At 35.4% G+C, this 14,291-nt stretch overlaps 1 protein-coding gene across 1 annotated transcript; it reads right to left on the bottom strand.

Moving 5' to 3' along the window:
* LOC106080442 (acid-sensing ion channel 5-like) lies at positions 1-8,913 on the bottom strand. Its single transcript, XM_059365753.1, has 6 exons — positions 8,906-8,913; positions 5,531-5,685; positions 1,496-1,558; positions 1,315-1,424; positions 367-475; positions 1-116 (listed from the first exon to the last, which is right to left on the bottom strand). Exons 1-6 carry the CDS (start codon positions 8,911-8,913, stop codon positions 1-3), a joined length of 561 nt encoding a protein of 186 aa, XP_059221736.1.
* Positions 8,914-14,291: the final 5,378 nt, after the last annotated feature.

Raw genomic sequence — 14,291 nt, 5'->3', positions numbered from 1 at the left:
CTAAAGTTTATATCCAAGTAATTTAAACAGTAAACGCATGGTGAAAAAATATACAATCTCGATGGCACCCAGAACATTGAAACCAATAAAGAGTCCTGCTGTTCCACCAATATACACTGAAAGAAAATAATAATATATATTTTTTTCAATATTCATAAAAAACTTAATATTATACTTGTTGAACTAAAATCGTAAGTTTCTTAAACTAAACACAGTTTGGGGTTTGCACTTTATATATACATTCATTTTTGTACTATAATTATATAATTAGGTCGTCCCAAAAGCCGATTTGGACTTATAATAGTCTAAGTGAGTTTGTTTCAAAAATATACTGCCACTTTAATTTAATCCAGAATAGCTACTTACCCAATAGGTCTGTAAATGTGAGATAAACTTCACGCCTGTATTGCAAACTAGGCCATTCGGTCATTGTCATAGTAGCGCCATTGCCATGTATATATTCGGATGTATCTACCTGTTAGGAAAGATCAAACATATAAAAATCTGCTAAGTTCGGCCGTGCTGAATTTTGGGAACCCACCACCATTGATTCTACTAAAAATTTAGGCAAAAAATTGCTGCCAAATCAGCTAAAAAATTTGGGATTATTGGGGTCGTAGAAGTCTAATGGGAAGATATAAAGCAATATAAGTGGCCACAGTAGCGCAGAGGTTAGCATGTCCGCCTATGACGCCAAGCAACTGGGTTCAAATATCGGCGTGAGTATCAGAAAATTTATCAACGGTGTTTTTCCCCTTACTAATGCTGGATACATTTGTGAGGTATCCTGCCTTGTTAAAACCTCCCACCAAGTGGTATCGCTATGCGACACGCCTTTCGAACTCGGCAATGAAAAGGAAGACCATTGTTGATATGAGAGAGTATCTCCTGTTCCTTAATGAAATGTTCATTGGAAATTTAGATTTAGTTATCAGGTTATAGACCGATTTGGACCATACTTATTACGAATGTTGGACGTCATCAAAAAACACTACATGGAACATTTAAGCCAATTCGGATAATAATTGCGGCTTCTAAATGTTCACGAAGTCAAGTCGAAGGACCATCTTATATGCGAGCTAAATCCAAATCGGAAACGATTTGCCCTATTTGAATCCCCAAAGCAGTATTTTTAAAACATTGCAACATTCGTTCGACCACTATTTTTATTGTGACGACGTTCAGGTATATACACAAATACTTTAGGACTCACAGATCCCATTATTTCGAGAAACAACAAACAGAATGACTACATAAGCATACCTCCATCCAATGGTGGTGAGTAAAATAAGGTTAGGAAAAGGCCAAACTTACCTGGTGTGTTGCACTCACAACAGAATCTCTGCAATTTTGATCACAATAGCATGGAGCTGTATCGATTTCTTGACTATCCCCTCTCTGGCGATAGAGTTTTAAGAAATAGTCTGAAATTGTAGTTAAATTATGATAAAGCAGCAAAATATTTCGTACTGTTGTGTGGAAAATTGAAACGCACCCTTATTTGGAGGAAAACATCTTTTCAGAGTGTGATAATCACATACACGCTTTGGCTTGTTAACTGCAAAAGAAGAAGTACAAATAAGTATTTTGAGAGGTAGACACAACGATTATGAATAAAGGATGTAAAGAGGAACGGCAAAGGAAAATAGTATCTTCCTCATCAAGCTGTGGTGCGAGAGGATAGCTTAACGACGAAAGTAAGAGTAGTATTCGACGCATCATGTACTACTACCAATGTAAGAAGCCCAAATATATCGAACCCCAGTTACAGAGAGATATTTTTGATATTTTGGTAAACTTCAGGTAAAAAAGATTTGTGGTTATGGCAGATAAGGAGAAAATAATGTTCAACAAGGACAGCTAACAATATCAACATATACTATGGAGAAACGAAGAAAGGTACCAATCAGGGAATATCGCATACCACCCGTAGTTTTGGAACTGTGTGCTCTCTATTCTTGGTAGTCAGAACTTTGACGGAAGAAATCCAAAGAAAGACTTTGATGAAGAAATAGGATAATGGATGATTTCCTGACGGTATCCGATACGATTCAAGCATGTCAGCGGGCCGAATCTTGTATACCATACACCATGGATCGATCGCATTTGTCAAGTTCTTTGAATGACTTTTTCAATATATATATGAGCAACATCAAGTAATTGACCGATATGGACCGTACTTGTTTTGGCTGTTAGAAGTCATAGAAAAGATTCCACCTCCAAAATTTCAAGCAAAAATTGCGCCCTCCAGTGGCTCATAGAGTCAATTGGGAGCAAAAAGTAATTGCGGATTTTTCATATAGTCGACGTTGACAAATTTTTTCACAGCTTGTGGCTCTGTAATTGCATTCTTTCTTCTGTCAGTTATCAGCTGTTACTTTTAGCTTGCTTTAGAAAAAAAGTGTAAAAAAAGTATATTTGATTAAAGTTCATTCTAAGTTTTATTAAAAATGCATTTACTTTCTTTTAAAAAATCCGCAATTACTTTTTGGGCAACCCAATATATCAGGTGATCAACTATTTAGCCTATACTTCGCACAGTTGTTGGAAGTCATACCAAAACGACCTATGCAAAATATCAACCCAATTGGATAAGAATTGCGGCCTCTAGAAGCTCAAGAAGTCTAATCGGGAGATCGGTTTATATGGCGGCTATATCAGGTTATGAACTGATTTAGACCACTCTGAGCACAGTTGTTGAAAGTTGTACCAAAACGATATGTGCAACATTTCGGCCAAATATGATAAGAAGAAGTCATGATCCAAGATCGGTTTTTATGGCAGCTATACAACTCCTTCGAAAGTTAGCGTGCATTCGACAGACGGACGGACGGTCATGGCTAGATCGATTTAAAATATCATGACGATTAAGAGTACATATACTTTATCGAGTTGTTGCAAACGGAATGACGAAATTCGTATACCCCCATCCTATGGTGGAGGGTATAAAAACGATGAGAGGGACTTACAAGAAACTGCATACCCTCCAAGATCAATGTGAACATATACTTGATATTCTGGATCGCCAGGTCACATCGATGGAGAATACGAATAAATATTTGTTTACTATAAACGTTAGGAGACCGAAGAGAGTGCCGTTGGAATTTATTCGATCGTTGCAACATGTCCTGTTTGGATCCATGGACCGTGATAATCAATACGATTTGAAATATCTACTGAAGCAACAGACATCAGTGGTGGAGTCAATACTAAACATCCTGCGGGGAACTACGGAAGAAGTTAACAAAAACTTCAAGAGCATACAAGACCAAGTTCGTAACAAAACTAAGAAAATGAGAGAGGCCAATTTTGTTTATCGTTGGAATTTATTCGGTCGTTACAACATGTCCTGTTTCGATCCATGGACCGTGATAATCAATACGATATGAAATATCTACTGAAGCAACAGACATCAGTCGTGGAGTCAATACTAAACATCCTGCGGAGGACTACAGAAGAAGTTAACAAAAACTTCAAGAGCAAGACCGAGTTTGTAACATAACTAAGAAAATGAGAGTGGCCAATTTTGTTTATCAGGAATGCCCAAGTATTCCTATGGTAGCAAAAGAGCTTTAAATAATTCTGGAAGAGAACGAAAAAATGCTGGCGAGTATGCAATCATTGCTTATTGACATCAATCATGTTGACATCAAATCATGTTGCAAAATCAGGTGTCACAATAGCAGAAAGTTATTTCTTGCCAGTTCAACTTGGGAATACGAAAATGGTTCTAGTACTGCGGAAAAAGATTCTTATATATAATTTCAATATGGATGCATACCACTTATTGTCACTTTCAGAGCTGAATATGTGGTTGATGACTTGGAATATGTATGCAACGGTGCAAGTAACAAATCTTGCGAAGTATCTCTTCTTTAACATTTGAATAAACCCAATTGTAATCCAAAAGAAACCAAAGTCGAATCGCCCTGGGAGAAATTAGAAGCGGAAAATAAGTGTGTGTTTAAGGTCTTCGAGAAAACAGCAGCTCAGCTTTGGTGCAAGCTACACACCTGGAAGATTTTGGAGCTCCCATTGCAGGGGTCGTAGAGTTGGTACCAGAATGCCTTCTTCGTGCGCAAGGGACGACCCTCTCAGCTCCAGTTAGCATACAGTCGAAACGAATAATATAGGAACGTTTACTGCTGCCTACGGATATAGTTCAAATAACAAATTTTATAATGATGCCATTGTGTCGATGGTAATAAATCTTACATCGCAGATTGATGACATTATGGAACGATTTTTAGAGGTGGGGAAGGTTCATATAAAACTACGAAACATCAGTTGCCATCAAATTAGTGGTCATTTCTCCCTAGCGTTACTGTCAAAAACATTTTAAATATACAATATATTGTTTTGTAAGATGTAGGAAAAAACCTACTCGCATTGCTTTAGATTTTCTTGAGATGTAGAGTAGAGCAAAGTTCGAACAGAATCTTTCTTTAGATAGATAACGAGCTTATGGCAAGTGTAACATTGATAATATCCCTTAGTAATTGGGAATATTTGCAGTCTAATGGATTTACGATTGATTTTTGTGGGTTAAGTGAATATTAATGAAATTTTATGGCTGCCGTATACAATGGGCATGTTATAGCTGTCGTAAACAATGTGTGTTTTTTATAGAAAGATGAGCATCGCTTTATGAGATAATTAGTGTAGTAAGATTTGTAAAAGTAGAATGTAAGCAAATACCTAATAAATTAAATCAGTGTTGTATGAACATTCCAAGTGATCGCGTCTCCTCATAAATCTCACAGACTCAATTAGACGTTTTCAACAGGAAAAGGAAGATGCCTTCTTGTTCCTACCTTTTAACTATACAGATTGCTTAAAAAAGCCCTACAACTTGCGAATGTTCACATAGAGATATTTTTTAGCTGAAACTTTGCGCAGATCCTCTTTTTGTTGATGGAAAGGTGCCAAGGTGGTACTACTATATCTTGATATAGTCCCCATATAGACCGGTCTCTCGATTAGACTTCTTGAGGTCAAAAAAGCTGTACTTTTTTCGATTTCGTTGAGATTTAGAGCACTAACCTATCTTTAGACCTATTGGGCTAAGTTTGTTTATAGCAGTTATATAGACCGATCCAAAAATTTAAAGAATTAACCCCATAAACGGGTCATTTATTGTTGGATTTCGGAGAATTTTGGGATAGTGAATTGTATTCTGCAACAAGAATGGTTCATATCGAACCGTTTGTGAATATAGCTGCTATATAGTTCGATTTAGGGTCTTCGGCCGAAATTTGGAACATAATTTCCCTAAACATCTGTGTTAAGTAGGATCTAAATTGGACCATATTTCAATATAGCTGTCATATATAATCTTCATCTTTTATTATTCGATTTCAAAGAACAACTAGACATGCCGAGGTGGCTCCAGTTTGGATTATATTTTAAAATGGTGACTTTTTTTTACCAAAATGTGGTTGATGTTTATATTTGAGGTTGTGGGCATCCAAATTTCGGACCGGAATTTCCATATTTACTTGTTATTTTAAAAATTTGTAATGATACTTACCTCGATTGGGATAAAAATGTGGTATACACTTGCAAACTTCATAGACAAGACGGAGGCGGCATTCCTGGATGCATAAATTTTTCGTATATATAGGAAAATGAGTTAAATTGGACTCATGACCAAAACGGCAATTTCTTTGACGAACGGTGGCATCCCTAAAAAACATGCAAAAAATTAATAAACATAAATATATGTCGAATAAAGTCGGGTTTGAGCGACAAATTGATACCCTATAACTGCAAAGTGATATAGTTTAAATAAAGGTAGGAAATAAGAATTTTTTAAGCAAATATACGAAGCCTGCGACTTCCACGCCTAATCATAAAAACAACAAGTAAAAGAGTGCTAAGTTCGGCCGGCACGAATCTTATATATCCTCCACCACGAATCGCATTTGTCAATTTCTTTGAATGACTTTTTCAATAAATATATGAACTACATCAAGTTATTGACTGATATGGACCGTACTTGTCATGATTGTTGGAAGTCATAGATAAATACCACCTCCAAAATTTCAGTCACCCTTCAGTGGCTCAGAGTGTTAAATTGGGAGATCGGTATATGACAGCTATATCAGGTTATCAACCGATTAAGACAATACTTGGCACAGTTGGTGGAAGTCACTCCTCAACGATATGTGTAAAATTTCATCCAAATCGGATAAAAAAATTGCGAACCCTAAAAGCTCAAGAAGTCAAATCGGGAGATTGGTTTATATGGCAGCTATATCAAAACATGGACCGAATTGCTCCATTTACATTCCTAACCGACCTACGCTAATAAGAAGTATTTGAGCAAAATTTCAAGCGCTTAGCTTTACTCCTTCGAAAGTTAGCGTGCATTCGACAGACAGACAGACGGAAGGAGAGACGGACGACTTAAAATGTCATGATGATCAAGGTCTTAGACGCATATTTCGAGGTGCTAAAAACGGCATGACGAAGTTAGTATACCCCATTCTATGGTGGAGGGTATAAAAATAATTTGTTAATGGAAATGTTATATTTTTTTTAGGAGAGATGTTTTACATGTGAGCCATTGTAAGAACTATGAGACGACGCGTTCGCTTTGAATGTTAATACAACACTGATTTAATTTATTTAAAATTTCCTTACATTCTATTTTTACAAGTCTTACTAGACTAATTATCCCATAAAGGGATGCATCTATGGCTTCCATAAAATATCATTCACTTAAACTAAGCAAATAAACCATAAATCCATAGGCTCTATATATTCCTTATAGTTAACGGATGTTATCAATGTTACACTTTCCATAAACTCGTTATCTAGCAAACTAAAGATTTTGATCAAATACATTTTGAACAGCAACCATTATACAGGGTGGCTGATGAATATTGCTACAATGATGAATATTGCTACATTTTTTTTTCGGTGTATGGAATACATTTTTCTTTTATTCATGTTAAATTAAATTATTAAATTAATTATTAAATTATTATTAATTAAATTAATTAATTAATTAATTAAATTAATTATTAAATTATTATTATTAAATAGAAAAAAAGTTATTACATTTTTTTTTTGGTAGCGGCTTTCATCAGCCACCCTGTACAATTTCAACTTATCTTTATCGCTTCAAAAATTATGATGTAACTGAACACTGATAGAAAAAAGGCGTTGTTAAATCATGCACTAATGGTGTCATATTTTCAACAACGTCTGCTTCATGGTCAAATATTGTCAACTTGCGTGGATAATTTTGTGAACGCGAGTTGTTAGGCATGCACCGGCCACTAGGAACATCATCCCTTCAAAATGTGTATGTATATCCCCTTTAGTTTAAATGACATTGTAATGTTATAAGGAGTTTGTAAACAAAGGATTCTCAGGAGAACACAAAAAGGATGGGGTAATCTAATTTCGTCAATTTGTTCGTTAAACCTCGAAATATGCGTCTAAGACCCCATAAAGTATATATATTCTTGACCGTCATGACATTCTAAATCGATCTAGGCATGTCCTTCCGTCAGTCTGTCTGTCGAAAGCGCGCTAACTTCCAAAGGAGTAAAGCTAGGCGCTTGAAATTTTGCACAAATATAGCTTATTAGTAAATGGGCCAAATCGGTCCATGTTTTGATATAGCTGTCATATAATCCCATATTGAGTCTTGACTTCTTGAGCATCTAGACGACATAATTCTTATCCGATTTGGCTGAAATTTTGTGCTTGATGTTTTGGTATCACTTTTAACAATTGTGCTAAGTATTGTTCAAATCGGTTTATAACCTGAATTAGCTGTCATATAAACCGATCTGGGGTCCTGGCTTCTTCGTCTTTTGCTTCTCGATTTGGCTATAATTTTGCACGAAGTGTTTTGTTATGACTTTCAACAACTGTGTTTAGTATGGCGCAAATCGGTACATAATCTGGTATAGCTGTAATATAAACCGATCTTGGGTCTTGACTTATTGAGCCTCTAGAGGGCGAAATTCTCGTCCGATTTGATTTAAATTTTGCACGTGGTGTTTTGGTATCACTTCCATCAACTGTGCTTAGTATGTCTTAAATCGGTACGTAACCTTATATAGCTGGCATATAAACCGATCTTTGATTATGATTTCTTGAGCCGCTGGATGGCGCAAGTCACATCCGATTTGGCTGAAATTTTGCATGAGGTGTTTTGTTATAATTTCCAACAACTGCGATTAGTATGGCGCAAATCGGTAAAAAACCTGGTAAAGCTGCCATATAAACCGATCTGGGATCTTGATTTCTTGAGCCTCTAGAGGACATAATTCTCATCTGATTTGGCAGAAATTTTGTACAACGACTTCTCTCATGACCTTCAACATCCGTGTCTAATGTGATCTGAATCGATCCATAGCTTGATACAGATCCCATATAAACCGATCTGCCGATTTTGCTTCTAGAGCCCCTACAAGGCGTAATTCTTATCCGAATGGACTGAAATATTACACAATGACTTCTATAATGTTCAGCATTCAATTCATTTATGGTCCGAATTGAACTTGATAAAGCTCCACTAACATAATAAGAGATACCGCGCAAAGAACTCGACAAATGCGATCCATGGTGGAGGGTATATAAGATTCGGCCCAGCCGAACTTAGCACACTCTTACTTGTTAATCTTAAAAAAAACTTTTTACTAGACTTTGTCAGAATGTTAACAGCTGTAGACGTTTCGTAAGCAAAAAAACAATTGTTGATTTATGAACATTTGTGCTTGATCTAATAACATCTGCGGGTTGATTCACTCTTATGATCCAATGGGGTCAATTTGACAACATCGTGCTTGATTTTTTCTATAGGAGAACTTCCACAATATATGTTTCTTGCCCCACTGTGCGAATTGGGCAGAAATGCAATAATTAAGCGTCACATAGTACCTACCAAAACATATCTAGGATTTCTATGTTTTATTCTTCCGTTAATTATGGTAGTAGTAGGATATGGTAGAATGTATATGCTTTGTCATAACTGTTATACTCCAATAACAACACTGGATATTTCCAAATGAGTTCACACTTACCTCTCCAATGTTTTCTGAGTCGCAATTTCAATGTTTTCGGCTTTAAATTTATAATGATACTCGCTATAACCAAAGCCATTATCAACCTTCATTACCTCATAGGCACTGTGGAGATAAACCTAACACAAGAAAGTTTATATTCGTTATTTAATATATGGCAAATGTATTCAATTTATCTTATACCCACCTCTTTGGCTCTGCCAAAACCTATAAAATCATACAGCGCCTGGGGAGCCGAAAATGCACCCATCAGTACATCTAGCGTATCATTTTGTGTTTCATGAATAGTTGGCTCAGGCAATGAACCGAACAGAGCATATTGAGAAGAATATTTCCTATCTAGCAGAGTGTTGGTCGTATAACATAAACCATGCTCAGTTAAGACCAATCTGGTGCGCATAGGTATTTCACCTTTAGTACAACGTATGCGATATTTTCTGATGGTGTTTGTTCTATTGTCGCGAGTTAGATTGTAAATCACCTCCATATACCTATTGGGGGTTAAGTGGATTTGTTGTAGTATATCATCGAGTGAGGAATCATTGGGGATGTCTTCGAAATTAATGTAAGTGGAATTGGCCAAATGTTCCAGGAAATTCCAGAGAGTTTCGCGGCGTTCAGCAACAACTTGATGGGATCTACAACAAGAATTTTTTTTCTTTAATTTTTAACTTTTTTTCTTGTTACTCACTGAGAATAGGCATCAAATAGTTCCCTATCTAAACGATCCATGGGACATATTGTTAGACTGGGCACCGTTGTATTCCATCTCAAATAGTCTCTGTCAATGACCATAAAGGCATTCTTGGTTAGATATCTGTCTATGGATTGCCAGGCCACATATATTGTGGCATAGTTGGCCAATGCAATCAAAATCAGCCAAACGATACGTTCAAACCAATGCAAGCCATTTTTTACCAAATACACATAGCAATGATTACAGCAGGTGGCCAAATACAATTGGAAATGTTTAAATCCTCCCAATAATCCGCCTTTGATGGTACGTTGGAATTTTGTTTTGCGTATCGTCCATGCTTGAGTAGTTTTGGTAGTCCTTTCTACGGTAAGACCTTGCTCAAACCTAACTCTTCTAATTGGGGGACGTTTATGGATATTCATGGCTAATGATTATGCGGTTACAAGTTGTTGACACTTTATCCACCTAACGAGTACTGGTCTCTTGCTTACACAAATTTTGCAACAAATTGTTCTACGCGTCAAAGGTAGCTTATTAATTATTACACAGTGATTACACTTGAAATGCATTATGCCGTTAATCGGAATGTGGTAGTTGCACGAAAGGGTTATCACATGCTATTTTATGCGTCTGGTGGTATTTGAATGCGGTTCGTTATGTCATGTTTAGAGAAATAAGGGTATTAACCTTTTATGTCTTGTTAAAGAGAGAGCTCATGTATAGTGATAAAAAAGTTAATCTCTCGGCATCATTATACTATGATGATTTAGAAGCAACAAGGTATACGAAACATTACTTGGAGTGTTTGAAAACAAATAAAACTTCTTCATGAACGAATCTATGTAGAGGGAGAATATGGGTGTTGTATAAACCACGAGATGTATGAGCTATAAGCCAACATGTATATTTTGTAAAATGGAGTGCGACATTAGTCTCTTTTTAACCCCTTGTCATAACTTCTAAAAACCATGGCATTTAACTCTTTTCTTCTGTAGTAGGCCAATGCACTGACGACTTTGAAATTTGTTTTTCTAAAAATTTAAACATTGTCCTTATTCAATGTCTGACCTCATTCGTAAAAATCCTTGACTTTCCTACATCGCAAATTATGACAAAGTCAACCAACAGCCTTGCAATTGAAAACTACGAAAAAGTCCTCCCACCTTTCAAAAAGTGTGTTGACTTATCAATAAAAGTTTTGCTAAGGATAGTCAAATTGTCGACTATATAAAGGCAAGTGAGGAACATTAGTGCCTATAGTGTTTTTATAACAGTCACTTGGGTTACAGTTTCGGATAAAAAGGATTTTGGAGAATAATACTTGCAGAACAAACAGTTGGATTATAGATATGGAATAAAAGTCGGATTGCAGTTCTTAGTTATTAGATTTTGGATAACAGCGTGTGGATAATGATTAACAGTGTGTGAAAAACTGTGTGTTCGAAAAATTTGCAGTATAATATTTAGTTTGTAGTATATCAGTTTTATGAAGAAAAGTTCTTAGATCAAAGATTTTGGATAACAGCGTATGGAGAATGATTAAAAGTGTGTGAAAATCCGTGTGTTCGATAAAATTTGCAGTATAACACTTTCTAGTATAACAATTTTTTTGAAAAAAGTTCTTAGTCAACAGATTTTGGATAATAGCGTATGGAGAATGATTAACAGTGTGTGAAAAACTGTGTGTTCGATAAAATTTGCAGTATAACAGTTTCTGGTATATCAGTTTTTTTTAAAAAAGTTCTTAGTCAACCGATTTTGGATAACATCGTGTGGATAATGATTAACAGTGTGTGATAAAATGTGTGTTCGATAAAATTTGCAGTATAACAGAGTATATATCTAGTATATCAGTTTTTTGAAAAAAGTCAAAACGCGTCAGTTTTATAAAATTGGATAACATTCGATCAATGAACAACAGGTTTTGGATAACATATCACGAAAAATAGAGGCTGCATTACAAATAATAGTTCCTGGAAAATAATTTTGGTATAACAGATTTCGTAAAACATTTTCTATTGTTTTTGTCGATGACATTTTTCGGATGAACATTACCGGAATAACACAAAAAAATATTTCACAACAGGAGTATTAAAAAAGTCAGTTGAATATAAGAGGATATTATTCATTCAGTGCATATTCGTTCCTTAATGATATATCATAGAAAACAGAACAGAACTTGAACAGTTTATGGGTAGGAATATAACAGTTCTTGTATAATAACTTTCTTGAATCATAGTTTTTTGGAAAATGTTATTGAAACTTTGCATAGATATTTTTATACCCACCATCATAGGATGGTATTATACTAATCTATTCATTCCATTTGTAACACCTCGAAATATTGATCTAGGACCCCATGAAGCATATATATTTTTGATCGTTTCGGCATCCTGAGTCGATCTAGCCATGTCCGTTCGCCCGTCTGTCGAAATCACGATAGCGGTCGAAGGCGTAAGGCTAGCCGGTTGAAATTTTGCACAGATACTTAATATTAATGAAGGTCATTGGAGATGTGCCATATCGGTTAAAGTTTGGATATAGCTCCCATATAAACAGATCTCCCGATTTGACTTCTTAAGCCCCTGGAAACCTCAATTTTTATATGATTTAGGTGAAATTTTGCATGTAGCGTTCTGTTATAACTTCCAAGAACTGCGCCAAATACTGTCTAAATCGGTGTATAACCTGATATATCTCCCATATAAACCGAACCCCTGATTTGATTTCTTGAGCCCCTGGTAGCCGCAAGTTTTGCCCGATTTGGCTGCAATTGTGCACACAGTGTTCTGTTATGAATTCCAATAACTGTGACAAGTGCGATTCAAATCGGTCAAGAACCTGATGTAGCTCCCATATAAACCGATCTCTCGATTTGACATCTTGAGCACCTGGAAGCATGAATTTTCATCCGATTTGGCTGAAATTTTGCACATAGTGTTCTGTTATGACTTTCAATAACTGTGCAAAGCACGGTTCACATCGGTTAAGAACATGATATAGCTCCATATAAACCGATCTTGAGATTTGACTTCTTGAGCCTTTACAAGTCGCGATTTTTATCCGGTTTGGCTGAAATTTTGCATATAGTATTCTGTTATAACCTCCGACAACTTAGCCAAGTACGGTCCAAACCGGCCAATAACCAGATATTTCTCCCATATAAACCGGCCTCTTCACATCCTTACTCGGTTCCTAGAAGCTTTAATTTTTGCTAGTTTGACAGAAGTTTGGTATGTAGAATAAAATTATTCCCTTCAAAAAAAAAAAATTATTTTATATACATTTTTAGCAGCATGCGTGGTTGTGGGTTGCCAAGATTTGGCCCTGTCGAACTTAGCACGCTTTTACTTGTTTTACCATACATTGTTTAAGTTCAATATGGGCTATATCGGACTGTATCTTGATATAACCCCTATATAGATCGACTATAATGATGGTCTCACAAGGATTCGAACCCAGGCGTTCAGCGTCAAAGGCTAACCTCTGCGCTACGGTGGCCTCCTCATCTCCAGTGTAACCTTTCTAAAATTTGTATAGAAACAGATTCTAGTATACAATTTTTTTTTGTATAACAGTTTTCAATATACAAACTTATGTATACCAGTATCTGTTTATTTTCTTCCGGAAACAGTTCTTAGATACACACTACCGAATAGCACTTTCTTCGCATTTTTTCCAGTAGAACAGTTTAAATATACCAGTTCCAAATAACAGTAATTGGACAAAAAAACCAACATAGCTGTTATTTGAATGCATTTTCCGTAAACAATTCAATTAAGGGTGCTTCTTCTAGATATTTTGTAAAAAAATGTAAAACTTACTCTCCTGGATTCTATTCCTTGGATAATATTGTATTTTGTGGTTACTAGGATAAAAGTTTAAAGGTATTAGTTTTCGATGGTTGAATAACAATACTTCAAAAGTGTTACTTGCATGCCAATGCTAGTATAACTGTTTTCAGTATAACAGTTAATGTAAAATAGTTCTAATGTAACTTAAATGTAACTTTTTTAATAGCCGATATTGAGCAGCACCTTTTGTGCAACCTTATCAACAGCATTAAAGTAAAATATACATAGGTTTCAGTAGAAAGTTTTCTGTATAACAGTTTATTTAAAAGGTGCATTGCATTGTGTTCCAGATACATCTCATTTATAACTTATTCTTGATTACACTTTCTGAGTAACATTTCCAACAGTTTCAAATTACTGGTTTTCAGTATAGAAGTTTTCCGTAAAAACTTTAGAAACTGTTCATAAATAAGCATTATAGGATAATTTCCCCTGTGTTATTTTATCAAAAGTGTCAATGTACCAGTTATTAGTATTACAGTTTTCTTTATAACATTTAATTTATACCAGTACTTTTTTATTTCAGAGGCAGTTCTTGATTGAACCTAACTGAATAACAGCTTCTTATCAGCATAAACGATATAACAGTTATATAACAGTTATGACATAGTATCATTAGAAAATATAAAAACAAAAAACGTTTCTTATCAGCAAATACAATATACCACTTTTAATACAGTATACCAGTTAAAATAT

Source organism: Stomoxys calcitrans, chromosome 3, assembly GCF_963082655.1.
Source record: "Stomoxys calcitrans chromosome 3, idStoCalc2.1, whole genome shotgun sequence".
Lineage (NCBI taxonomy): Eukaryota > Metazoa > Arthropoda > Insecta > Diptera > Muscidae > Stomoxys > Stomoxys calcitrans.
This window is presented reverse-complemented; position numbering and strand designations above follow the sequence as displayed.

Coding starts and splice junctions, on each gene's coding strand:
- LOC106080442 (XM_059365753.1), bottom strand. Junction 1,559..5,530: donor ACATTTTTATCCCAATCGAG/GTAAGTATCATT, acceptor CTTCTTTTGCAG/TTAACAAGCCAAAGCGTGTA. Junction 117..366: donor CACATTTACAGACCTATTGG/GTAAGTAGCTAT, acceptor ATTTTCTTTCAG/TGTATATTGGTGGAACAGCA.